The 27,796-nt window shown below is 39.3% G+C and overlaps 1 protein-coding gene across 1 annotated transcript in view; it reads right to left on the bottom strand.

Annotated features, from left to right (window-relative positions):
• The window catches only part of Ryr2 (ryanodine receptor 2), a 593,927-nt gene that overhangs the window by 366,090 nt on the left and 200,041 nt on the right, over nucleotides 1-27,796 (bottom strand). Inside the window, 2 exon segments of the mRNA XM_028859656.2 lie at nucleotides 309-329; nucleotides 14,176-14,280. Coding sequence (XP_028715489.1) covers nucleotides 309-329; nucleotides 14,176-14,280 — 126 coding nt within the window.

Here is a 27,796-nt window from a genome sequence, read left to right as displayed (position 1 = left end):
TTGAATACTAGTAACAAAACCCTTCCTATGGCCAGAGATACATCAACATTTTTTAAATTAAACCAATTACATAAAACGATCTAATTGGGAGTGGAGAGTCCTTTTATGGAGCCCACTGCAGTTGACAGTAACTCAGAGACATAAAAGGTTCTAACTGGTGACCTGTAAAGTCTGGTCATTATAGCCAAGCAGTGAGTTCAAACACTAAAAGAAGCTGTGCTAAGAAGCAAAATGAAAAGGTTCAGAGGCAGCAGCGAGCATGCGCTTTTTTGGTCACAAGTCCTTTGTAAATGCAGGGAAACACATACCCATTTTTCCACATCAACCTGCTGTGGAAAGAAAAAGCCAAAAGAAATTAAAAACAAAACAAAACAAAAACTCCTAACAATGTTTCCAATGGTTGTCTAAGTCAACTAAAGTGTGACCCCTGACACAGAATCTACTTCCTATTTCAAAGAATATACAATAATATTCAAACTTCCCATTAGCAATTCATCTCAATAAACCAAAGCATTCTCAGTTAGTAAAGCAATTCCCATAGGTATTCTGCTAAAAATGCAGCAGGTCCAGAAGACAGCCCAAGGCACTCAAAAGGTGAGTTGAGCTGTATAGAATCTCAAGCACAATCTGCCATCTTGATAGTCAGAACCCCTCCCCAAAAGCTCCACTTAATTATAAAGGACAATGACAATCTGGAGACAAGATGCTTCAAGTAGCTTCCCTTACAACATGAAAAGCAAAAAATTCTCTTACCTTATTCTTTTGAGCATTACATAAAATTCCACAATAAAAAAGAACACTTTATTGTCAAATAATTCTGATATGACACTCAGATTAATCTAAATTGTTTTTATTAGTGAAATGCAAGGTACTTTAATCACAGTGTGACTCATTAAAAAAACAAAAGTGACATGAGTATGATACCCATGGTGTAAAAAGAACAACAAAAAAATCACATGTCAACAAGAACGCCTTTTAGAATGTTCTTGGAGTCCACTATGGAGGGACACACTCAACTCTAAAAGTAAATCTCCACTACTCACCCCTAGAATAGAATGCATGATTTATGTCCTGTGAAAACTGACATTAATTCATACTATTCATTAATTTAGGGTTTTTTTCTCCTTAGAAAATTTCATTAATCAGATTAAAAAAAAACTAAAGCTGTTTAGCTAAGACTAAATACAGGCATTAGCTAAGTATATCCATGTCTTGTAAGCAACATTTGTTAAATGTTATAAAATGATTTTAAGACTGAGTATGGTGTCACAGACATTAGATAATTCAAAAGGTAAATCGGTTTCTTTAGAGCTAGAGTAAATGGAAGCAAGATGAGGAGAGGGAAAAAGTCCAGTGTGACATGAAAGTGGAAAGGGGTTGCTAGGGATGGAAGAGCACAAGTTGGGGTGGGGAGAGGGGAGACATGGGAAAGGGAGAGAAAAAAACATAAGGAGATTTTGTTTGAAAACTGTCATAATGAAACCCAATTCTTTGTACACTAACAATGAAAGAAAAATGTGGCTCGGTTGTCACAGACTGTCCTGTTCCCAAATGGACAAATCTTATATTTGTATGCTTATAAGAAAAAAATATTTTAAACAACTATTTCTTTTCCATATTTATCAGGAAAATTTTAATGCTGTGTTTTAATAATATAAATGATTATCAAAATGTATGCTACCATCATGCTCACATTTAAATGCTAGACATTCACACAGCACACAGGCTTGTACACAGCAGAGCAAAGGTAAACACTGTAGGATTTATCAGAAGACAGACTTGGGAATCAGGCCATAGTTAACATTATCAGCTACAGGAGTTTTAAGGATGACACAGTAGTGGGGGTTGGAAAGAACAACATGAACTCCCCTCTCTCCCGATATCCAGAGACGCTTAGCAACAGTGAGTGCTAGGCAGTGAATGGTCAGCTAGACACACAAGACAAGGACCACAGGGCTGTAACTACACATAAGCCAGGCACAGTGATTTCATGACACAGCTCTTGTCAAAGTCAACATGAGCCACTTTTTGCAATTCCTGCAAATAGTGAGGAGAAAAAACAATTTTCATGGGGCTAATCAAGAAATTTACACACACAAAAGAAAAATCTCCAAAAACTTGGTCAGTTTTAGAATCTAAGCAATTGCCAAATTCCTAAAAACAGGAGAAAAAAAATGAACATTTTTCTAAGAACTTACTAGCGACTTTTTTAAGACAAGAGCTCATGTATCTCAGACCTGAACTCCCTATGTAGCTGAGGATGACCTTGAATTTCTAATTCCCCTGTTCCATTCCCACACACTGGAATTGCAGCCCCACCATGCTTGGTTTATTCCTGGGTGGAGTCGAATCCAGGGCTTTGAGCATACTAGGCAAGCATTCTACCAACGGAGCTACATCCCTGGCCCTTGATTATGTGGAAGTTTAAAGAAATATAACAATTTTATCATGCTAGAGAAAATACTACAATATTTGTAGCAGATTATACTAAATGTTTTATCACAGAAACACTAATAAAAAGAGCAACCTCATTTTTTAAAAAGTATCTCTTAAGAGAAGTAGTCATTTAAATGTCAGCTTGATTTAGCAGAGGACACAACAGTCCAATACAAAAATAACTCCTGCTGAAATTATATCATTAAATGAAAAACAGGTAATTCACATACCATCTCGATTTTGCATTTACGTTTTAATTGCAAGTTAATGCACCAAGCATGGAAATTCCATACCCTTCCACTGTTTGTTGCTGATGTTTCTTGGAGTTGTCTCAGCCACTTTGTTTGAGACTGTGTTGTGTAGCTATTCCTCCTATTCAAACACCTACTTCTCAAGAGAAGGAGGAGGCTCTGAAGACTCAGAAAGCTAGTGATGTTTAAAAAAATCAGAAAGTCACAAGACTGACAGGCCTTCTCCCCAAAAAGTGTAAAAGGTTGCCGGGAAGAGGTGAGTCTCAGGGCAGTGGCCTGCAAATGGGGCAGATTGTCCACACCCTGTTGACTGACTTTCCATGTGCAATAACAGTTACTATGATAGTTGTCCCATGTATAATAACAGTTACTATGATAGTTGTGGTCTCACATTGATGGGTTTCCCTTATCACTGTGCCTAGCTTGACTTACTAAATGTGTAGGCTCCATCATCAGACTCATATAAATTTATAATAACTATGTTTGTCTTATAAATTTGCTGTACTCATAAAAGAGTCCATCTTCATTTCCATACCTCTTTTTGTCCTATTCCATTTCAGACAGTAACTTCACTACTCCAGCTATATATACATATACAGATATTGTCAGACTACAGCTTTTATTTTCCTATGATTTAATATGGTCAGAAGCACATAACTGTTAATCAAGCAACAGAAAAAGCAGGACTGAGGCCTCCTGCATGCTCAGCCTCCTTAGCCCTATTCACAAATTTTAACCAAAATATTCTATTCACTTACATTTAGCTTTATTGCTGAAATACATTTATCATTGCACTTGTATTCCATAGGTCTCTTGGTCTTTCTAAATTGTTACTGAAATGTAACTTACAGGGTTAAGGTTAAAGCTCAGCTCAGTGGCAGGGGCCTGCCTAGTATGTGCATAGTCCCCTACTCCCCAGCAACTATACCCCCTAAAGAAGGGAAGAGAGAGGAAGAGATGGGAGGGGAGGGAGGAGAGGAGGAGAGAGGGAAAAGTGAGGAAGGAAAGAGGTTGAAACAACTTCCATGATTTTTGCCTATTAAAGCACACAATTAACAATCTTTTACCATATCTAAAGAGCAGAAAGCCATCACTGTAATCTAAATTCAGAACAGATTTAATCCCATTATGTTCTTATTTCTTTCCTCTTCATTCTTCTTCTTTACGTTAATCAAATACTTTGGTTTCATTTCCCCTGAAGGCTGCTGAGTACACCAGTCTTTTCCTTGATAAAGACCACTTAGGCATTGATGGTTTTTAACACTCTAGTACAAATTAGCAACTTCAGCGTGTTCCAGAAAGAGCAGTTTTATATCTTCCCATTTTTTGTTATTTTATTATGCATTTTAACCATGGGTATTTGTTTATTATTTTTATTTATGTGTATGTGTGTGCATGTAAGAGTTTATGTGCAGCACATGCATGCAGGTGTCTGTATCAGATGCCCTTTGTGTGCAGCTACTTCAGTGCTGGGAACTGAACCCAGGTCTTCTGCAAGACACCACTACCCTTAACCACTGAGCCATCTCTCAAACCCCCATAGCACATATATTTTAAACCCCAGGTTTCTGAAAGTGTTAGGCATACCTCAATGTACTTCTTTTGTGCTGGAATTCTGACTCCACATCCCTAGCTACCCTGGAAATTTCCATTGTCTCTGAAATGTATTTCTTATGTAACTTAATACCTCTTATTAGAGTTAATGAATTCTAAATTAGTCATTTTTAAATGTTCCTAGTTTTGAGCTTTTAAATTTTTTGTCCCAAGAGTTGCAATACTGGTCAACTGCTCTCTGGAAACAAGACTACTTATTTTTATGCCTCTTCAAATGTTTCCTGCAGTGTCTGACTCAAATGAGAAACAATGTAAAACAAGCATTGCTTGGGTTTGTAAGTTTCTTTCCCTGCAAACTTGCTATGGATTATATGTGAACTGCAAATTACCTAATATGTATTAAGTGACCAAACCGCCAATCAACACAGAACTAAAAGAAATCTGCATCATTATGTTGGAACTTTAGTACTTAACACTCTTCAACAGTGAGTTTGTCCCCGACAGGAAAGATGCTAATTCTTCCTGTGAATCTGTTGTGATGGGCACAATAGCAGGCTTTCTGACATGCTTTCCTTAACCACTGAACACAATATTCACCAAGAAACCTTTCAGTTCTCCTTTTATATTCATCTTTAAAAAAAATTGAGTCCAGCCTGGTCTCCAAAGCGAGTTCCAGGAAAGGCACAAAGCCACACAGAGAAACCCTGTCTCGAAAAACCAAAAAAAAAAAAAAAAAAAAAAAAAAAAAAATTATGTGTGAGTCTGTGCTTGTGGGTTCAGATGCCCAGCAAGGTCAAAGGTGGGAGTCATATCCTCTGGAGCTGGAGTCACAGATAGTTGTGAACTACAATGTATAGATAGATGCTAGGAACCGAATTGGAGTCCTCTGGAAGACCAGAACCACACTCTTAGGGGCTAAGCCATCTCTCCACCACTCCTTTCTTGTGTTAGTACATATTTTCTTATTTAAAAGGATGTGTTTACTTCTATGTGTATGGATGTTTTGTCTGCATGTATGTGTAATTGATACCCACATACACCAGAGGGGAGGGGATGGATCCCCAGGAACTGGAGTTACAGATAGTACTTAGTCACCATGTGGGTGATAGGAACTAGATTCTTTGCAAGAGCAGCTAGTGCTCTTAACTGCTGAGCCATCTCTAGCCCCTTAATACATATTTTCAAATGTCAGAATAGAGATTCCATAGACCTCAAACCGAGGTCTCTGAAGTGTTTCCAGGAACAGGCCAAGCAATTTCAAAATGGAAAATGCAAAGTCGTAAATGAGGACACATGGACACAGCCTTCTTATTAGAGAGATTATAAATGCTAAAGCCATATCTGCCCATGAGAATAATGGCTGTGGTGTGTATTTTTAAACTTCATGAGACTGCAAAATTCTTTCTACTGTCATTTTAAGAAAAAAAATTTACCATAAATTTAATTAAGCAAATGAGGCCTCAAAAGCAAGTCCAGTAATTTGCTGAATTATATAATTAGCCCAACTTTTCTCTTTATACTGCTTTGTATTAAATGACCCACATGCTTCCATTTCATCAGACCTGTCAGTCATGACTCCAGTCACCTCAGAATTCCTGGACCCTCACATGTGCAAAAAGCACTCAGAATTGTTATTCAGAAATTTACTTCCTTCTCCTCTCTTAAACTAAACCAGGCAATGGAAAATTAAGATCCTCTCAATTATTCCTGGTATAGAAGCAGGACAGTGCCTTTATTGTTACTTAAATGATTCCTGAATTTGTAGAAATTTAGGAAAATATGCACACATCAAGCTTGAAATTACCAACACTTCCTCGCACAAAGCAGAAAGTATGGCAAAGTGGTTCTTGCATAAGTTTTCATGTTAGCAAATTCAAATGATGGGTCCCTAAGTTAATAACAGGCAGCTGGCTGCTGGGTGGGCAGTTCATCAGAATTACTAAGCACAATTAAATGCCAAGAGGAATCTCATTTGAGATCATTAAAAAAAAAAAAACAAGAACACAAAATGCATGGAGGGAAAAATGCAAACGCTTAGGACAGACCTCATTGGATGGTGATACATTTCTACAATGTGAAATCATTGTCATTTGGGGGGACAATAGTAGACATACTTGTGTGGTGGAAGGTTTAACTTTGAGTCTCAAAGTTGGAACTGTGTACAAATTTAATGTGTTTAAAAAGAAATGATAACCAACACAAGGAAGAGACTCATCAGCCATAGATAATGATGGGTCAATTACTCAACTATTAGGAGAAAAATCCTAAGTACTAATCTTAAAGAAACTCCAGGTCCACAGTAAATATCCCTAGACTTCATAAAAACACACACACACACACACACATTCTTAAACTTCAGCTCTATATACTGTGAAGAAATGGTGTGTAGAGGTAAAAAATTACCCTATTGTTCATTTGCTAGGAAATAGCTTCGTGTGAAAAGTACTTCTATACTGTAAGCACAAAAAAAAAATCTAAGAAAAATGTCTGAATTGAATGATTCTAATGAAATCAAATAATCTATACATTCAGGATTCAAAATCTGAAATAGTCTATAACTCTGCCACTGTGATTAAATTTCACACTGATTGACTTCCTTATTGAGTTTGATGCTGGAGTCTGTGAACCATGTCAGTCAAATGCAGACTAATGTAGCCTTTGCTCCTGAATAGAAAAAAAAAATCTACAATTAAAAGATGCACATTTCAACCACAGACTTCCACATTTTATACATGACAACAAAATAGGTAAGGTTCCACAAATGTGTGCAGCTGAAGGCCCTTTAGGAAATTATAATCCCAGTTATTTAAATTACAGTTTCAGTTCTGTGTATGATGGGAAGAAATATGTTCATATACACAGGCTTTAGACAAAACAGTGAATGATACATCCATTAGAAAAATTTCAAAGCTTTTGGCATCCTGGGCTCTTCCCTGAAGTGGTCATCTTTAGTTTTACTTAAGAGGAATGTTCCAGAAAACAGATGTAAACAGAACCCAGCCTCTCAAGAGGGTGTAAATTATAATAGACATTTGAGAATAGCAATTTCTCATACAAAGAGTTAATGACATCATACTGCTTATAGAGCATGGATCCTCTAAGCATTTCGTGGATGTGAGGGTGGACTGGGAGAAGTCATACTGAGTATTAGGAGCTTCCCCTTTGCATTCTGAAACACACATAAGAACACTGGATGACTGAGATGGCCACTATTAATTGTCAGTTTGACTGGATCTGGAATTACCTAGGAAACAAGTCCCCAAGATCAACTGTAAAAGGTTATGTAGATTAGCATTTGGTCCTGAAGGTAGTTATCTTGACTAGCTTAAATTGAGGTGAGAAGACTCATCCATTGTGGGTGTCACCATCCCATGGCTTAAGTCCTGGACTGAATAAGAAAGTGAGCCAAACAAGAGCATCCATCATTCTTTGCTTCCTGATTGTGGATATGGCATAACCACTCACCTTCTTTCCAGTCACCATGCCTTCTCTGCCATGATGGACTGTACCATAGACTGAGTCACAACAGACCCCTCTGCCCTTGGGGTGCATTTGTCTGATGTCTTTACATTGTAGTGAGGAATTTAACTAACAAGGCTGCTAACATCCACCTCTGCTCCAGCTCACAAGGCCTAATAAATATGTGAATTCTAGAAATATGAGCTGATAAACAATGTTTTAAGCCACCACATTTCAGCAGAGGTCATCTGTTTTAAGAGAGAGAAAACTACAGCTAAAATCTGTGAATATTTGTGGTGCTGAGTGAAGTGATGGTAATGATTCAGAAGTTTTTACATTTAGTCCACAGTTTATAGTTGCTTTCTCCTGGGGCAGGGGTATATAGACATAGCTATTCAGTGTGCCTCAACAGAAAAATCATAAAATGATGTGGACACACCCAGAGTGCTGCTGCTGTGATGGGCTTGTCCTATGTCTATCACAGTATTCAAGTCTCACAGCTCCATGAAGGAATTACTATTATTTTGTCTCACTTTACAAATAAGAAGAGTATAGGGGAGAGAGATTGCTCAATGGTTTTCTTACCTCTGGGAGTGTGCTGTTTAATCTCAGCACTTGGACACTGCAAGACACAGCATCAGACTCCCTGAATTTCACCTTTTGTTCTTGCACAGGTACAAGATCATTTTTTGGTGCAATTACTTGACTGAAATCAGTGCCTTGAGGCTCAATACATGTACTCCTAAAAACTCATTTATGGTGCTTTGAAGTTTGAAAAATGTAGTTTTAAAAACTCATGTACTGGTGAATTTAGCTAGTAGCCTTTTGATGCACTTTTGAGTGTTCTCAGAGCACATGAGTCAAGAGAAAGAATTTTACGAGAATACAGACAAGAATGTTAATAGTTCACATTCTACAACTCTCATTTTTCACAAAAAATAAAGAGCCAACTTACATCTGCTAGCTCTACCAACAATTAAGTTGCTGGGGTATCCCTGTCCCTTTCATTAAAAGACAAAGCATTCTTTAAAAGTAGGCAGTATTCTTATAGTTTCATATCAAATAAACTATTTTAGTAAATGGAGCCACTCAAGGCACTCCAAGAAGACCTCCAAACCAGGTGTGGTGGCTCTCATCTGTAATCCGAGAACCTAGGGGTCTGAGGCAGGAGGATCTCTGTGAGTGCCTGTTACACGAAAGTGAGATATCCTTCTCTCAGAAAATAAAGAACACTGGTGAAAATATTATGTATTCACATCCTGGAAGTTTTGTTTTCTACCTGAATTCTGAAGAATGGCCCAATAAGATCAAATCATTTCTGGGAATAAATTTGAAATGAACTCATGTAAATAGTTTTCATATTAACTCTAATTGTGTGGAGGATGAGTTTAAAAATTAAGAGAAAATTCAAAATAGTAAGAAGCACTACACTCTTAACATAGTCCTCACAAAAGCACTGTAATTGTTTTTCTAACCCTGAAATCATAGAGTCATTAATGGCAAAACTACATTAGTTATCACTAGAGCCATGAACACTTTATATGACATAACTTATTTCACAAATATTTAAAACATTAACATTAAATAAATGAATGATTGAAATTCAATTCACTCAAGATTCAACTCGATATTATATCTTCACACTATTTACCATATCCTAGCTTCTATTGATTTGTAAAGCATCACGCATAATCTACAGTAAATCCTTAAATTCCACAGTGAGTTACACATATACTGAATTAAAATGAATAAGTGCCAAAGATATAAGCATACTTCCCTATCCAAGAACAGGCTGTATAGGCAAGCTCTGGTTAATCTTCCTGGTATTTTTTTTGTATGTCTAATTTTCATTTTTGTTGAGAACTTCATACATAAATACTGCATCTGCCTCACTTCCCCAGCTCAAGCCTATGATGTTCCCCCTCCCTCCCAATTCATGACCTCTTCTTCTTTAATTATTACTGTTACATGCATATGTATATATGCACACATGTATACAGAACCAACTTAATCCATTTAGCATTGTTGGTAATGTATCTAGAGCTGATCACTTGGGGCTAGACAACCTATATGGGAGCCACCCTAGAGAAAATCAATTATCCCTTTATCAGCAGCCATTAGTCACCTGTAGCTCTTCATCTAGGGGTGGGACCTTATTGCCCAGCTTGTTATGTCAACTGATGCTGTCATTATGTTGGTCTTGTTCAACCGTATGGTTAAGATTTCATGGGAGCAATTTCCCTGTCATATCTTAGAGACACTATCCAGAATCAGATATCCAGGGCCTCCATCCCTTACTTCTGGAATTTTCCCCTACATCTAAGGCTCAGAGCAAACATATAGTACCTTTGGTAGTCCAAATAGCAGTCAAATAATCATATAAGTGAACATCAAAAGGGATAAGGTTCTACAGTCTTCCAGAAGCTACCATGCCAAAAGACAGAAAGAACAGGCAATGTGGAACATTTCTTTTTCCAAACACATGCTCCTAACTAGGACATACAAGTTGTATATTGTACTTATGGCATTAAACAAAAGAGAAGCCTTCACAATGAACAATCAGTACTTCAGTAAACCTCTGGAACACAATATTTCCACTATCCTGCATTACATTTCACTGGCAGGTGTGCCCTTGGAAGCAGAATAGTTAGATTCAATTATGTGTTTAAAAATAAAATCACATAAAGAGAAGTGTATGTCAAATATTTTTAGTAAGTTTACTAAGATAAAACCAACAGCAAGAGCAAAAGTTAAACCAAGTGTTAAACTTTTTGAAACTAGAATAGCAAGTGCTGCCACTGTGTTTTTTTCCTGAGACTTTTTTTTTAATCAAGGAATTTTTTATTCATTTTACATACATACTAACTGTATTTTCACACAATGGCATCATCATTAAACTACTCAACTTCGTGTGGCCAACCTAGTTGGGATATCAGTGCAGGAAGGGGATGTGCTAAGATTAGCTAAGATTCCAGAAAGGAAAATCAGAGAAAAGGTAGGCAGAAATAATGAGTTCTAGGACAACCAGGTGAATTATTCCTATATGAGAATTAAGTAAAGAATATAAATAGCCACCTGTTTGTTTGGAGACAGGATATCACATTGTAGCCCAGGCTTTCTTGAAATTCACTATGTAGCCCCAGGTTAGGCTCAAACTCATGGCAACCCTTGTACCTCAGTCTCCTGAATGCCACTTTGAAGAGGGTGCTAACTCTTCTACATCCAACATCATATTTTGTCATTACTCAAACTTGGTGATGAAGACTTCCATTCCCTCTGAAAAGAGGACAGAGCTAGGATGGCACTCTCAAGCCTCTCCTCTGAATGCTGTACTAGAGAAACACCCACAAATAGCCCTGAGGAAGAAGCAACCCACACTTGTGGGTTCAGAGACAGACAAGAACTAAGATCCCCAGGAAATCCAAGATTTGCAGAAGGAAGAGAAGGAAAGATGTGTGTGTGTGCAGAAGTCAGGAAAAACACCTGGAATAAAAATGCAGTGGACACAGTGCAGCAGGTGCATCCTCCTGTGACCTCGCTGGGGTCTCTCTGTCTTCAGCATCTCCAAGCATCTGCTCTTGGTCCTCTACTGTCATGATGCTCTGAACGACAAACACTAGCTCAGATCTCTATCTCCATTTTATCACACATTGGGCTCTTTTCTCACTTTGGATGAAATAATCCAGAATGCTTTTGGTTTAGAGAGTTATTATGTGACCGGAAGAGATGATAGGCATGTCTGCTGAGTCCAAGAGACTTGGCTCCTACAAGACCAGCAGCACTTGCCAGTCGCACAACCTAACCCTGAGCTGATGATATAAACACCCCAAGGGGTAACACAGCTGTTAAAGGGGAAATTGCTATATCTGTGTTGGTAAACAGTCACCATCCAAGAGGGCTTCCTAACCTAGACCTCCCTAAGGTCCTCTATGATATGCCCCATGCACATTCTATTGGACAGTGATTCTCAACCTTCCTAATGCTGTGACCTTTTATGTTGTGGTAGCCCTCAACCATAAAAATTATTGCTACTTCATAACTGTAACGTTGCTACTGTTACGAATCATAATGCAAACATCTATGTTTTCCTATGGTCTTAGGTAACCCCTGTGAAAGGGTTATTCAACTCCCCCAAGTGCTTGTTCTCAACTCACAGGTTGAGAACAACTGCTATAGGAGCTTCCTACCATGCTCTCAATCCTAGCTATGTTCAATCCCAGGCAACCATGTGGGGCTTTGTAAGATGCGGATCCAACTCCTCACACAGATGTCTACATTACCTGGGGTAGAAATGTTCTGGTTAGAGAACAATTCAAAACTAAATTCAACTAAGCAAAAGCACTTCAGAAAGGGATCCAGAATTCTAACAATAAAATATGACAAGCACTAATCCCTAAATAGTATTTTAAATTGTTTCCTCTGGGCATGGGATATTCAGAGCTTGCCTAGTTCAATCTCTTAGATACAGCTTTTTCCAAGGTTAAGTTTAGAAAGAGCATGGGGGCCTTACCTTGTTGGAGGAGGGAATGGGGGCAGTGGGTTGGCAGAGGCTGGGGGGCAGGAGGATGGAAGAGAGGGGAATCTGTGGTTGGTATGTAAAATGAATTAAAAATTTCTTAATAAAAAAAGAAAAAGAAAGAAAAGGAAAAAGTAGCTTTGCAATACAAAATTTTGGACATTGTTCTGCAAGCAAAAGCAGTGGCTGTTTGGTTGTTGTTGGTTTTGTTTTGTTTTAAGACAAATTCAAATTTCAAAACTGGTATGCCTCTATGATACTAGAAGCCACAAAAGGTAAAATTCCAGATAGAAACCACTGTTTCAAAAGAGAAACTACATTTTTTTTCATAACTTAACTCCACTCCAAGAGAATGGCAGACCTTGCTAAAAGATAGATAGATAGATAGATAGATAGATAGATAGATAGATAGATAGATAGATAAATAAAACTTCACACCTGTTGATATGGGAAATTTGTACTTGGTAGTCACCAAAAGTGATTTTAAAGTAATATAAAACATGTAACATGTTTGGAGGTTGGTAAAACAGCTTTCCTTGGAGCAGTGAGTAAAATCACTATTCTCTTCCACATTTAGTCATTATGTTAATACTTTTTTTCTTCAACATACTTATTTCCTCTGGATGTACATATTGTAGTGATCATGTGATTGTTGGATCATGTGATAATTCTACTTCTAATATTTGAGGCACCTTCAAACTATTTCCCACAATCATCATGGTAACTTTTATTCCTATCAACAAGGTGCAAACAGATCCCCTCACAGCATGTCTTGATTTTTAAAACAATTAAATTTTTTATTAAAAAGCAAAATTCTGGGAGATGTATGCATGAAAATCAGGCTAGCACTCATGCTCTGAGTGCCCAAAAAGAAAACTAAGAAACGGAATCATCCTTGGTAGACTTTAGTTGTGTTTTCCTTCTTATTCCCAAAGAATTTCAGACAAACGGGATTTTCAGGAGAATTACAAGAACCATAAATGGCTTATCCATATTGTTCACACATACATCCTGTATGTGAAAATTTAATTTATAATTAATTAAAAAAACTAATTAATGTTGTAAGATGTGTTTAAAAACCTTAGGGCTAAAAAGGTTAATGTTAGCACATAGCTGATTAGTCATCATATGAAACTTTGTGACAATATTTTTTTATCTCTTTATTTATCCAAACTGAAAGAGTTTTGGCAATAACAACAAATGGTCAATAATGGCAAGGGAAGTCCCAGATGAATTCCTGGAAGCAAATAGTTTATTAGACTATGAAGTACTAGGGTAACTGGTGGGGTGTGGGGTGGCCATTCCTCCTACTGATTATGTACAAACTTTAATGAACTGATTAAGAGCATGTACTATCACCCCTACCCCTGCAAACAAAACAAACAAACAAAAAAAAAACAGCAATCCTGTGTCTCCTGGAAAAATAATTAAAATAACCCAATAGGCTTTCAAAGAAAAATATCATCATGAGGATACAGAATAGGAATTTTAATTTTCAGAAGATGGTTTGCTGTTTGCAAAATTACAATTTGCTGGAGCTGTCCTGCTGTAATTTTGTTATTTAAAATACAGAATGGTGCCATGAAATTGTATCTGTTACAAAGATGCTTAGGACATGTCACTTGGAGAAGGACATCTGAAGATGAGACAGAGGTCAATGACAAACAGCCAGGCATAAAGCTAGCAGTCAGATGGTGACATGGGAACATGTAAGGAGACACACAAGCACCCACAAAACACACATATGAGCATGAAGCAAATGGAGGTTGAATTATTTTTATAGATGTCTTTAAGACATTATAGGCCTGATAGATAAGTAGGAAGTCAAACATAAGGAAGCCACATATAGAAGCCACTGACTGAGCAAAAAATATTTCATAATACCCAGGCAGGCAAACATTCACATACATACAACTAAGTTCAGTAAAAGACCACTCATCTACACAAGTGAGTACTTACCCCTTCTGACTTCTCCATCGTGTTGGCCAGCATCTCCTGCAGGGCACGTACTGACAAGGACTGCTCCAGCACAAAGGTACAGATGGACAGGTCCGGGGGGACATTCTATGTGGAAAGAGAAGGAACCATCAGGGTAACATCCTCCTCAAGCATGCAGTCAGTTGAACTTGTAAAGCTCCATTTCCCTTCCTACCTGTGACCTCTCATCAAAACCTTCACATGTAGGATGCATTGTGTTTACATTACATGGTTAACACTTTCTTATGAGTCTGTGAATGCATGCATGTATATGCTTGCATGTGTGCTGGTGCAGGAGTAGGTATGTGCTCGTGTGTATGGAGGCCATAGGTCAACAAAGATCATTCCTCTGATGCTATCTACTTTTTAAAAGTTATTTGTAAACAGAATCACTTTATTCTAACCAACTCACATATGGAAACATGGTGCAGCAGCTGATTTAGGGCAGTCACTCAAACACTTGCCCAGTCCTAAATTCCATATACCCCAGTGAACTTCTATGCTGTTCAAGTGGTCTTTAAGAGGCCATGGAGCTTCACTCAGGGTTTCACACTTTCGCTATTAATTTTTTATTTTGTATATTTTTAAATGTTTCCTGATAGTTTAATGTTTTTATAAATTTAATTCAATTTAAAAGTTCATTTATCCACCATAAAAAAGAAAAAACTATGACAAAGTTAACAGTGATAACAAAAAAAAATCAGCTTTCGACTCTTTCAAGTATTATTTTTACTTTACGTTTTTATTTTGTTTTGCCTGCACCTATGTGTGTGCATCATGTGTGTGCCCAGTATCCTCAGAGGTCAGAAAAGGACATGTGATCCCCTGGAACTGGAGCTAAGAATGGTTGTAAGCTGCCAGGTGCCAGGAGCCAAGCCCAAGTCCTCTGCAAGAACAGCAAGTGCTCTTACCTGCTGAGCTATCTCTCAAGTGCCCCCTCCCACACATACACCCCTTTTCTTTATTGAGACAAGGTCTCTCTTTGGCCTGCAGTTCTCCAAGTAGTTTAAGCTGGCTGAGTGTGAGCCCCACGGATCCTCCTGTCTCTGCCTCCCCAGCACTGGGATGACAAGTGTGTACCACCACGTCTGGCTCATTTTCACATGGGTTCCAGGGGATAGAACTCAGGTCCTCTGCACAGCAAGCTCCAGCAGATGAAAGGCACCTCCCCAGCCCCCACTTTAGGAGATGACAACTACCCCGACCCCCACTCCAGCAGATGACAGCTATCCCTCACCCCCACTCCAGCAGATGACAGCTACCCCCCAACCCCATCTAAGACACTTTGAACTGACTGAAAACAGTATCTGTTCCTCGTGGAGCATCTACTCAGACACATGACACTTGGAGCTTTGTAACTGGCGATGTCCCATGGCCAGGGTTCCTATATTAACAGTGATTTTGACAAGACAAAAGAGAAGTTAAGCTACTTTTCCAAAGCCGCGGAATCACAAAATGTTTACAGCTGGTTTTAGAACCCAGGCTCTCCAGCTCTCAATGATTCATTTCTAACCTAACAAGCAGCCTGACGATTACAGAAATATTACAAAGACAGAGAAATAACACTTGCTTCAAATTAATACCGGAGTTAAGCAAACTGAAAAATGAATTGATATAAAACATTCATTGACACAGGCTTTTTCTTTTGTATAAGATAAACATTTATATTCCTGTAGCTGGATTCATATTTTGCCTCCAATTTAGGACACAGAGATTTGGCTGCTGTCTGCATGTAAGTGTGTGCTGTGTTTTCTCATTTTATTTTTACTTACATGCATGTAACTTCATCTGTTTCCAGAAAGCTAAACAAATGTATACAGAGATGGAGAGGGGTTTAGCTCAGGCAGTGGTTTCCTCTCACTTGGGTTTTCTGTTAGGAATCCTGGGTTCCCGTCAAGAAGGCAAAGAAGTTAGTTTAACTTTTACACCTCTTTTCAGTGTGCTTCAAGCGACCTCCAGGGCAACATGGAAGCAACTCAAACAAAATTTGTTTTAAAAATGAATGCTGTTTTCAATCTTGATAGCTTGATAGCAAAGAGAAAAGAAGGGACTCAGAATTCAGTTCTGATAGGTGATCAGCCAAAAGCCATATGGAAAAGTGCTTGGGCTTCCGATCTATGGGCTGAAGAACACTCCTACTCCAAAGAATCACCGAGACTCAAGTTTCTTTAAAAATCTGTCTTCTAAGCTGAAAAGAAATGCCAATAAAATATAATTTTATCTCTCCAATTTAAGAAAAGCCCACATTTGCATGAAAGCTCAGAATTTCTGAGGTGCAAATGAAGAGAGAAGCGGCGGGTTGGCCGAGACATAGGAAGGTACCCACAGCACACTTTCAGATGGAGCAGATGGCCTGTGGCTGAGGCAAGATCATCAGGGCTTGGCCACCCATCTGCTGAGCAGCTTCTGGCAAAGTACCATGACCACGGTTGGTCAGCTCCTCCTTGCATTAGAGGGATGTAAAGTAGCACAATAGAGTTGCGGCTGCCAATGTACTGACTGGACACCCGGACCCTGCAAGATTTTACTCACCAGCTGGTGAAAACCATCGTCCTGATGCTTATTTGTTCTCTCAGTGACACTATAACTCTGGTCTCATGACCAATGACCTTTCCTACACACTGTGGGAGGGAAATATGAGCCAGAATACACAAAAATCCCAGCTCCTGTTTTCCTTTCTACATGGCTTCAAAACCTCACTCATACTACCCTACCACAGTGCCAGCCTGGAAAAACTGTTTCAAGGTTTTCACTTTTCTATGGATGTTCATCTTCCAGGTATTTTTTAAGTTTATTTTTTTAATTGTGTAGGTAAGTGTATATGTTAGTGTGTGTGTGTGTGTGTGTGTGTGTGTGTGTGTGTGTGTGTGTGTACACATGGAGCCAGAGGCTGATATCCATTGGATGTCTTTCTCCATCACTTTCCACATTATTTTTTTTTTGAGACAATATCTCTCCTTAAACCTGGAACTCACAAATTAGTACTAGACTGCTGGCCAGTGAGCTCTGGTGATCCACTGTCTCAGGCCCTCACACACATGCCACAGCACCTGGGTTTTAGCATCTGAACTCAGTCCTTCACACTTGCAGAGCAAATACTGAGCCACTTTGTCCCAGCCCCTCTTTGTCCTATTCTTTTTCCCTCCTTCCCTCTTTGCCCCAGAAGTTAATATGATCACCTTTGCAAAGCAAAGATTGTTCCTGTGTAAGACGAATTGCTAAACAATCTTATTAATACAAAACCTGGAGCCAGATATTGGGGTTAAAACCAAGAGATCGGAGGAATAGGACAAGCCACAGCCAACCTCACCTTACCAGCCCTCATCCTCCAAAGAGACCTACTTCCTGTATGCCCACGCCAATATGCCTTTCTGTCCCTGCCATCTCATTTGCTCTCTCCGGCCAGCTACATCACTTCCTGTCTATCTGTACAGACTTCCAGACCTTTATGGTTAACTAGTGTTGGAACTTAAGGTGTGTGCCACCATGCCTGGCTCTGTTCCCAGTGTGGCCTTGAACTCACAGAGATCCTGATGGATCTCTGCCTCCTGAATGCTAGAATTAAAGGCATATGCTACCATTGCCTAACTTCTATGTTTAATATAGTGGCTGGCTTTTTCCTCTGATCCTCAGATAAACTTTATTAGAGTGCACAATATATTGGGAGACAAAATATATCAACACATTTCTGTGTCAAAGAGTGTCATGTCACCTCTTTGAAAGACAAGGGTAAATGTCTGCTAATTAATGAAGCCAGTAAACCTGGGTATCCCCAGGCATTGAGATTGTTCAGAAAAGCTGGAGGCATTGATCTTGGCATTCTGAACCACAACAGGGTCCAGGTAGGAGAAAGGCATTAGCAGGTTTAAATGAGGGAAGATTAGCAGGCCATTACTACCTCAAAGGCCACAGCTGTGCCAATTTAGTTCTTAATTATGAAAATCTCTAGTGAATTAGTGGGGGTTCAAAGGGTTTCCACTTTCCAAAATCCATCTTTTAGAACACAACACCCAAGGACTTCATGGTGCTGAAAAACCATACTTGAATCCATAATTCACAATCCATAAAGCATCTTTCAAATGTAATAGTACATGAGTAGAGCAAGCTACTTTTTAAGACTACTTTTTAAAATACCAAAGACCAACTGTGCCCATGCAAAACTGGAAGTATGCTAGTGTTTGTCAAAGACATTCCCACATGCTACTCTCTCTTTAATATCAACACAGTGATACTGTATCATGTCAACTCTGTTCGAATGCATCTTGAGTGGGAGTAATGACTAGCATCCATGAAACTGTAAAGGGCAACACACACACATGAAACCAGAGAAGCAGCTGCTCCTACTACAAAGGAGCCTTAAGGTAATTTGCACAGGGGATGAGGACGTGGCTCAGTTGGGAAAGTCCTTGCCTAGCATGTACAAAGTCCTGGGTTCACTAGGTTCATTCGGAAGCAAAAACCAAGTGAGGTAGTGCAATCCTATAATCTCAGCACTGGGGTAGTGGAGGAAGATGATTGGAAATTCAAGGTCATCCTCAGCTATTTAATGAGTTCAAGGTCATCCTGCACTACATGAGACCCTGTCCTATAAAACAAAAAAAGAGTAATACATCAGGTCTCTAAAGTAGCATATGGGAATACCCAGGTATCCCTTGCTTCTAACATTGTCAAGGCCAATCCACTGCAAGCAGGTTGATTTCTACCCTATTAAATGTGAAGCAGTACTGATTTTTAGAAGGTTTTTTACTTATGTGTATATCTGTGTGAGCATATATTATGTGTGTGCAGTTGCCCTTAGAAGCCAGAGGACAGCATCAGATACCCTGCAGCTGGAGTTATGAGCAGCTGTGGCCCAATCCACCTGCATGGGAACCAAACTCATGTCCTACAAGAGTGGTGTGTACTATTAACCACCAACCACCAAGCTATTTCTCCATCCCCTCCCTATTATTTATGATCTCAAATAGGAGGACTATACACCAACCATTCAGACTCTAGGTATGATCCACATGCTTACTGCATTTAAAACCCATAATTTCCAGTAATTTACATTCATATTATCATGAAGCTCTGAGAAGGGGTTCAAGATGAAGATATATATTACTAAAAAGTTATAGGGTTAGTGAGATGGCTCAGCAGGTAAAGGTTCTTCCCACTAAGCTGGATGACCTGAGTTCGATCAACATGACCCCTATGGTAGAAGGAGAGAACTAATTCCCAAAGCTGCTCTCTGACCACTACACCCATGCCATGGGTCACACCCACACACATGCACACATGTACACCTGTACATAAAAATAAACAAAGAAAATATTAAAGTTAGTTATAGTTATAGAACTGAAGTCTCAGACTTTAGAACGGTTGGAGTAAAGACATAAAGAAATGAGTATACAAATGGAAAGGAGACAATAATGAATGAAAGTGTTAGGCCCAAGGCTGTCATTCAAACAGCTTAATTGACTACAAGGCAACTTCACATGCTGCTCAAAGGCCAGATTTTTAATGACTGCATATGTAGCAAGCATCTGGCCTTGTCACAGTAATATAGAGATAAGAAAAGGAACATAACACAGGGCACAGAAGGCATTGAACATTAGGACCAGAGAGACCTCGGCTCTGCCTGATAAACATCCCAACAAACCATGAATCATGAACAAGCTTGATGGTAAGTCCTGAGACAATTATGGATTGGTAAGGATGTCTCCCAGGAATTTTGTGAAAAGGAGATTCAGACAGAACCCATTCATAGGTATACTGCCTCAACTTTGGATCTGAAACCAGAGCCATTTTAGAAGCTCATGTCCTGGGATGGGCCCTCTGAGAAAGAACAGACAGTAACAAGGGTATCAGGCATGGAAAGAGCCATCTTTTGTGCTCAGTCATGCTGCAGAGTTAGCTGGATACCCACGAGAGTCACCGTTGCGGTAGAAGGGGCAATGCTTTCTGGGTGAAGAATCTTGATGGGAGGGATACAAAATGGAATTACAGTGTAAACAAGACAGGGCAGACAGGTTAGCTTAGAGGTTCCACCTGTTATATGGAATTAAAATTGTAACTATGAACACTTGATTTTCTTTGACTAACTTTGAGAGATATGGACAACACTGGGGTCATGTTAAATCTCATAGACTAAAAACCTGAAGTTGAATCTATCGATCTGAAGTAGAGTTTGGTTAAACAAATATTTCACCTCATCTAACATGTAAGTGGGCTCAGAACAGGTCAATGGGTAACATAAATGGTAGCTCATGATTTAAGAGCACTTGTTCTCACAGAGGACCCAGGTTCAATTCCCAGCACCCATGTGGTGGCTCACAACCATCAGTAACTCCAATTCCAAGGGATCTGATCTTCAAGTGCACTGGGTACACACATGGTACACATACATATGTGCAGAAAAAAACATTCATATACATAATTAAAATAAATCTTTTCAAAGAGATATTTTAGGAAGATAATTCTAGGAGACAGATACATGATGAATATGATCCACAATTATACACATGTGTGTATATGTGGATCATGTATGTATAGAATATATATATATATATATATTTGTAAATATTTTTAAAGGTCAACTGAAGATACATTAAAGAAAAATTTATGGGGAATTTCTTCCTACGGCTGAGGGAGAAGGCTAGTATATCCACTGTCTAAAACAGAAAACTGAATAAAAATGACAATAAATGGACAAATAAATACCCAACACTTTCAGAGCCATGTGAATCCACTTAAGGATGTGGGACCATCCATGGCTTAGATCACTGCTGAACAACCTGTATTGTTCCTTCCTGGCATTGGCTGCCCCTGCCCCTGCCCACAGGGGCAGGAGTTGCCACAGTAGGCATGGTGTGACAGTGACAAGTGTAGAGAGGCCCCATGTGCCATGGGGCTGACTCCAAAGATCCTCACTGAAATCACACATGTAAGACACACAGATGGCCTACAGCCTTAAAGACAACTAGCAGTTGTCACACTTGTATCCTACCCATACACAGGCGGTTCACTTACAGGAGTGGATTCCTTCCTTCTTAAGAGGACACATACTCTCTGCACCATCGGTGCTGAATGCTAAGCTATGTATAAACAAGGACTCACCTAGGAAATCCTTCTTAAAATAAAAGGAACCTTTCAAACTTTGACCAGGGACATTAATGTCCACAAATTAAAAGTTTAATCCAGGAAATTTACTTAACACTGAAAGCTGCATATAAAAATCTAGCAAGAGCAGCCTTCAACAGGGAAGTATCTGAACTTAGGATGGCTATATTTTCTAAAATGTACAGCTCTATCTCAAAATTTTGGCATAGACAGGAAAATCACAATGTGTAATCTATACTGCAGTGATAAAATGATCAGGAAAACTAACCTGTGACTTGGACCTAGTGGGAAAGCACTTGAAAGCAGTTATTATTCTCTTACAGATATAGCTTGACAATGGAAAACAAGGCTGATGTTCTTCAGTGGGACAACTCCTGCCTCATGGTTGGTTCATGCCCCAGCACCAAAACAGAGAATAAAGCTGGGAAAGAGTGGCTTGGCTATGATATCATTAACAAATACACATAAACACATACACATGGGGCCATCTGTAATATGATCTTCCACACAGAGCTGTGGCCCATTATTTCATACTCTGTACAGAGAAAGGGTAGGAAAAGGAGTATATGCAGAGAAGAGGAGAGAGGAAAAGATCAGAGAGAGGGTAGGAGGAGAAAGAAGACAGGAAGAGGGAGAGAGGGAGGAGTCAGTAAGTCATATGGGCTCACTTAAAAAAAATTAAGTTTGATACATGTACCAGCATATAAAAATAATGACAAGGGACTGGGAAAAATAATGGTTCCTCAGTTAAAGTGATTGCTGCTCTAGTAGAGGACCTGAGTTTGGTTCCCAACACCCAGATCAGTCAGTGTGATGATATTTTATTTGTGCTGAAATGTGATATTTTATTTGTATGTTAACAAATAAAGTTTGTCTGGAGATCAGAGGTCATAGTCAACCATAAACAGAAGTCAGGCGGTGGTAGCACATGCCTTTAATCTGATCACATGGTAGGCAAAGTCTCTGGGTGTTCAAGGACACAGCCAAGTGTGGTGACATATGCCTTTAATCCCAGTACCAACCATAGAGACCTAGAGATCTGTATAGACAGGCAGTGATGAGGAAGTGATGTGGCTGGGCTTAGAGCCAATGAGAAGGCAGAACAGGAAGGCAATAAAGGCACAGGTTAGACAAGAAGAGGTTCTCTTGGGAAGCTACAGCGAGGTGGTAAGCTAAGGTTAGTTGGTGGCTATTGCTCCAATCTCTACGGCTTGCACCTCTGTATTTGGCTCTGTGTTTCTTATTTAATAAGACTGTTTAGAAATTCGTCTACAAGTCAGCCCATATCTACCTGTAACTCCAGCTCAAGGGAATCCAACACCCTCTTCTGGACTTTGTGGGCACTGAATGCATACACATGCATGCTTGTGCACACACATAAAGAAAAGGAAATTTTTTAAATAAAAATAATGACAAATGACAAAAATATCGATATTTACATTAAATATGCTTATTCTAAAAACACTAACCAAAATGCAGAGGATTTTTTTTTCAAATAGGATTTTTAAAAAACATGATCTAACTCTGCACCCCCTACAAGACACATCCCATAGACTGAAAGCCACAAAGAGACATATGTATAAAAATATATTTATAAAATATATGTACATGAAAATCAACTCTGAGAAGGCTGGAAAATGATACTCTATAAGTATCATTCAGAGACAAATGGGTTCTAAGATGATTAATTATGTCCTGAAAATTATACAATTAAATAAAAAAAGAAAAGAGAGACAAGATAAAGATAGATATATCAGAAAATAAAGGAAACTGAATTTACATATAATCATGTATAGTTAGAGGCCCAGGTAACACACACACATGAATCTAATACTCCTAACAAAGAAAACCAAGAGCAACACACAAAATTCAACTTTCATTACGTGTATATGTGTAGATCTGTAGGTACCTCATGTGTACAGGTGCCCTTAGAGGCCAGAAAAGGGCTCCAGATGCCTCACAGCTGGAGTTACTAGCATTTGTGAGTTGTCCGACATGGATTCTACGAACTGAACTCTGGTTCTCTGGAAGAGCAACAAGCACTCTAAACCACTGAGCCATCTCTCAAGAACCACAAAATTCAATTTTTATACTACTACTACAATATGGAACTGGGTACAAAATATCATTCACAACAACATTGATGAGAAATAAATATATTTTAAAAATAGCCAGTAAGTTAAATATTTGCATGCACCTAAGCTTAAGCTTTTGTATTTCTCATTTGCCCATCAGGCTCAGTCAGAGCACCGAGGTGACTAACACAGACCATGTGCCTTTGGAAGAATCTAACCAGCAAGACTCTTCTAACATAGGTTATTCTTACTTTCATGATGCTTAAAAGCAAATAGCAAAAAGCTGTTTGACTTGATCCACTAAGTAACGTAAGGTTTTCATTGTAGACAAGATGCATCAATACATGAAAACTCATCACTTGACTTCCATTCACTTTAATACATCAGACATTGAAGGGAGGAGTTGGACACAGGGTCTTGACAAAGCCACAAGAATGCTCTAAATTTAGAATATGTCTACTGCTATGACTTAGACAAAGTTTAAATGGAGTCCCCCACCAACACGCCAAAGATTCATGCACTGAAACTCTGAGGCACAGTATTAAAGGAAAAGGAAAGCAGAATGACAAGCAATAGGACAGAGAAGGTAATAGAGAAACTAGGCACTGAGCCAGAATTTGACAGCTAAAATGTTGCTAAGATGGAGCCACTATCGACTGCACTGAGGATCAAAGAAGGTGGTAATTTGAGGAAGGTGGTAATGCATTATGTTGAGGACACTCTAGGATTTGGAATAAGCCAATTCTTCATGGGACAATATCAGATATGACAAAGCAATGCCTGGTCTGGTCCAAGAGGAGATGTGACTGCCTCCCATGCTGAGATGCCAGCACATTAAGTGATGCTAACTCAAGGGCAGGTAGAGACCAGAGGATCCCTGGAACTTGCTGAGCAGCTAGGTCAACTGCATTGCTGAGCTCCAGGAAGAGTGAGGAAATCCTGAAGCAGATAACTGAGGAAAACAACTGTCCTCAGCCTCTGAGCTCCACAGATGTGCATGTGCATACAGACATACACACACAAGGAAGAAGAAGCAAGAAAAGGCAATAGGCAGGTAGACAATCACAGGAAAAGAGACACACCCCATTTTCAAAGGAGCAAATTCAACAGTGAGGTCAAATAGGGTGAAGAAACCAGAGACTGTGAGTCTGATGACTAAGATATCACCAGGCATAGTTAGAAAAAAAATTAGTAGAAGTAACATGAAAGGATTCTATTTCAGAAGTTCTAGAAAAAAATGGGATTTTCTGTACCATAGCAATGACAGATGGGAGTGACAATATAAGAAACTACAAGCTTCAGTGATACAAAAGAAAGTTAATATCAGGGCAAGTGAGATGGCTCAGTGGATAAAGGAACTTTCCACCAAGCCTAGCAATCTTAGTTCAATGCCTGGGACACACACAGTTGAAGGAGAGAACCAACTCCAGCAAGTTGTCCTCTGACCTCTGCATGTGAGCCATTTATACCCATACACAAGCAAACTGAAAATTTTTAAAAGACAGCTAGTAATATCCTCCATTACAGTAACTATCCATCTGATTTCCCCAAGCTAAGCCCAAGTGATATTCATTTCATCCATATTATACCCCAGTTTGTGGTTGTGGTTGATGAAAGAAAAATCAAGCACACTTCTGGGCCTGAAAAAATGCCTGTTAGCTTACCCTCATTTCCTGGAGAAGCTAGCATCAATTCCTTCATAACCCAGTACCAGGCGACAGAGACAAAGCCCAGGTGATGTGCTAGCAACTGGATGAACCACCTGCATCTCTGCCCCAGGACAACAGCATCAGGATCACCCTTAAGCATTCTGCTGCTGAGCCCTTTCCAGTTTCATACACCTTCAACACTAATGAGCTCACACTGCTCCTGTGGAGATGACACATACTCAATCAACTAATAATACCTTTTCATAGCACAGGTGACCCCTAGAACAGTAGAGCTGCCTGAGAAGTGGGGAGCTTTTGTTTGACTTCCTTTGTAATGTTGAAGCATCCACATGCTTCCAGGAGAGGGTAAAGCCTCCCCTGACACATAAGTAATGCTGGCTTTTAGAGCTGCCAAACCAAGACCTATGAGAGCAACTGGCCTTCAAAAAATGCACATTGAAACACATCTTTTTGCTGATTGATCATCCCTCTGAATGGAATTTGAGCTATTAAGCTGTGTGCCATCTCTCAAAAGAACTGAAAATTATATTTGCAGTAGAACACTGTGATCTGGTTCAGACACTCGTGGAAATCTGGTAGACAGCCAAAAAAAAAAAAAAAAAAAAGGAAAAGGAAAGGAAAAAGAAAGAAAAGTTAAGTAAATGAAAAAAGAGGAGAAGGGAAAGAGAAGGGGAGGAGGGAGGGAGGAGGGACTGAAAGGGAAAGGGGGGATGTGGGAAGAGGCAGGGAGGACAGAAGGAGAGGAAATGGGAGGAAGAGAGGAAGGGAGACAGAGGAGCTGAAACAAAAACAATTTCCTAGCATGATTTCAGCCAGTTCATGTTAAATTTTCCATAGGACTTCATATTCTATCTCCTACCAACAGAAGTCCCAAAGAGGGACTGAAATACTTTCTCAAGGATGGTACGTGTTATATAACACTCCAATCCTTTTAGCTAAATCCCTGGCTCTTGTCCTGCATCCTATAGTGTCTCACAGACCCTGATAACCTCACAAGTGCAACAGCCTCTATTGTGAGGCATAGATCATAGGCAATAGATGTAATTAAGATCATAAACTCACGTACAGCTTCCCAGGAGAGTTGAACATCTGGGGCCAAGGCCATGCCAGACCTAACTGCTGTCAAGTTCTGACTCCTTGTAGTACAGTGGTAAAAGGGTAGAGGTAGGGGAAACAGCAGCTCTTCGACTTCTTTTTATGTGTTCTTTACTAATGCAGTATTCAATGTGGTTTCTCCATAGACTCTCATGAGCTGTGGGCTTTTGAGCAGATCTGACTAGAACTTTAAGAGTATCCTGGTAGATAATGGTAATATTGTCTTAGGGTTTCTACTGTTGTAACGAAACACCATGACCAAAAAGCAAGTTGGGGAGGAAAGGGTTTATTTGGCTTATACTTCCACATCACTGTTCATCATCAAAGGAAGTCAGGACAGGAACTCAAGCAGGGCAAGAACCTGGAGGCAGGAGCTGATGCAAAGGCCATGGAGGGATGCTGTTTATTTGGCCTGCTCCCTGACTTGCTCAGCTTGCTTTCTTATAGGGTCCAGGACCACCAGACCAGGGATGGCACCACCCATAATGGGCTGGGCCCTCTCCCGTTGATCACTAATTAAGAAATTGCCTACAGCTCAATCTTATGGTGTTGTGGAATATTCCTTTACACTGTATGAAGATACATCACTGTGATTGGTTTATAAAAAAGCTAAACAGCCAATAGCTAGGTAAAATTTTTGAGGCAGAGAGAATGCTGGGAAGAAGAAGGAAGGGTTACCAGCCAGATGCAGAGCAAGCAGGATGGGCACTATGAAGATGATGTAATAAAGCCGTGAGGCTGAAAGTAGATTAAAAGATATGAGTTATTTTAAGTTATAAGAGCTAGTTAGAAAGAAGCCTAAGCCATTGACTGAGCTTCCATAATTAATAATAAGTCTCCTTGTCATTATTAGGGAGCTTATGGTCCTGATTAAAAAAAATCTGCCTACAAATGGTGACCACTGTGGGGGCTCGAATATTCAAACATAGGGCCTGAGAAAGCTAAGAAACGTTCTGGACAAGGAGCCGATATAGTTTCTTAGTCCTGCATTCTCTCAGATGGGTTGGTGCTCAGTGATATACAGAGGCACCTCTACTGGCTGCTACCTGCAGGCTGGAGCCAGCTGCCAGGGCCATATGCTAAGCTGAACCATGCCCATGCCGGCAGCTGACACGGAAGTTTAGGTGTGTCTCACGCTGTCACAGAACTCAGGTACTCAGTAAAGACAGATCCAGATGGAGAAAACCTCTAAACAGGTTACAGTGCGTTTAAAAAATGTGTGTGGACTTAAAAAAAGAAAAGAAAATGAGTATAGACAATCACTGAAAAAAAAACAGTTTATAAATAATAAGATAGTCTTTACAGAGAAAATCAAATAATATAAAAAGGATAAGTCACATAAAGATGGAAAACACACAGAGTAACTGGATCTTATATGGTGCTTTGTTAATTTTGAATTTTTAAATGCTAATAAACAGAGAACAAATAAAGAGAGAATGCTGAGAGAAATCGGACTGTGGAAAGGGCAGCTGAATTAAAACAGCTATATACTTTAGGGATGTCTTGGCTTCAGAATAGAAGTTTAGAATGAAAAATGTGTTGAGTTGGGAGAGAGGTTATGCTTTTTTTTCCATAGAAAACAAAAGGCTGTGGATTTGCTCAAGGTTAAAGAGGATCAGATTTGATTGGGGGAAATCCCCTGAAAATACCACAACAAACATA

The sequence above is a fragment of the Peromyscus leucopus genome, chromosome 5 (genome assembly GCF_004664715.2).
Source record: "Peromyscus leucopus breed LL Stock chromosome 5, UCI_PerLeu_2.1, whole genome shotgun sequence".
NCBI classification, from domain to species: Eukaryota; Metazoa; Chordata; class Mammalia; order Rodentia; family Cricetidae; genus Peromyscus; species Peromyscus leucopus.
This window is presented reverse-complemented; position numbering and strand designations above follow the sequence as displayed.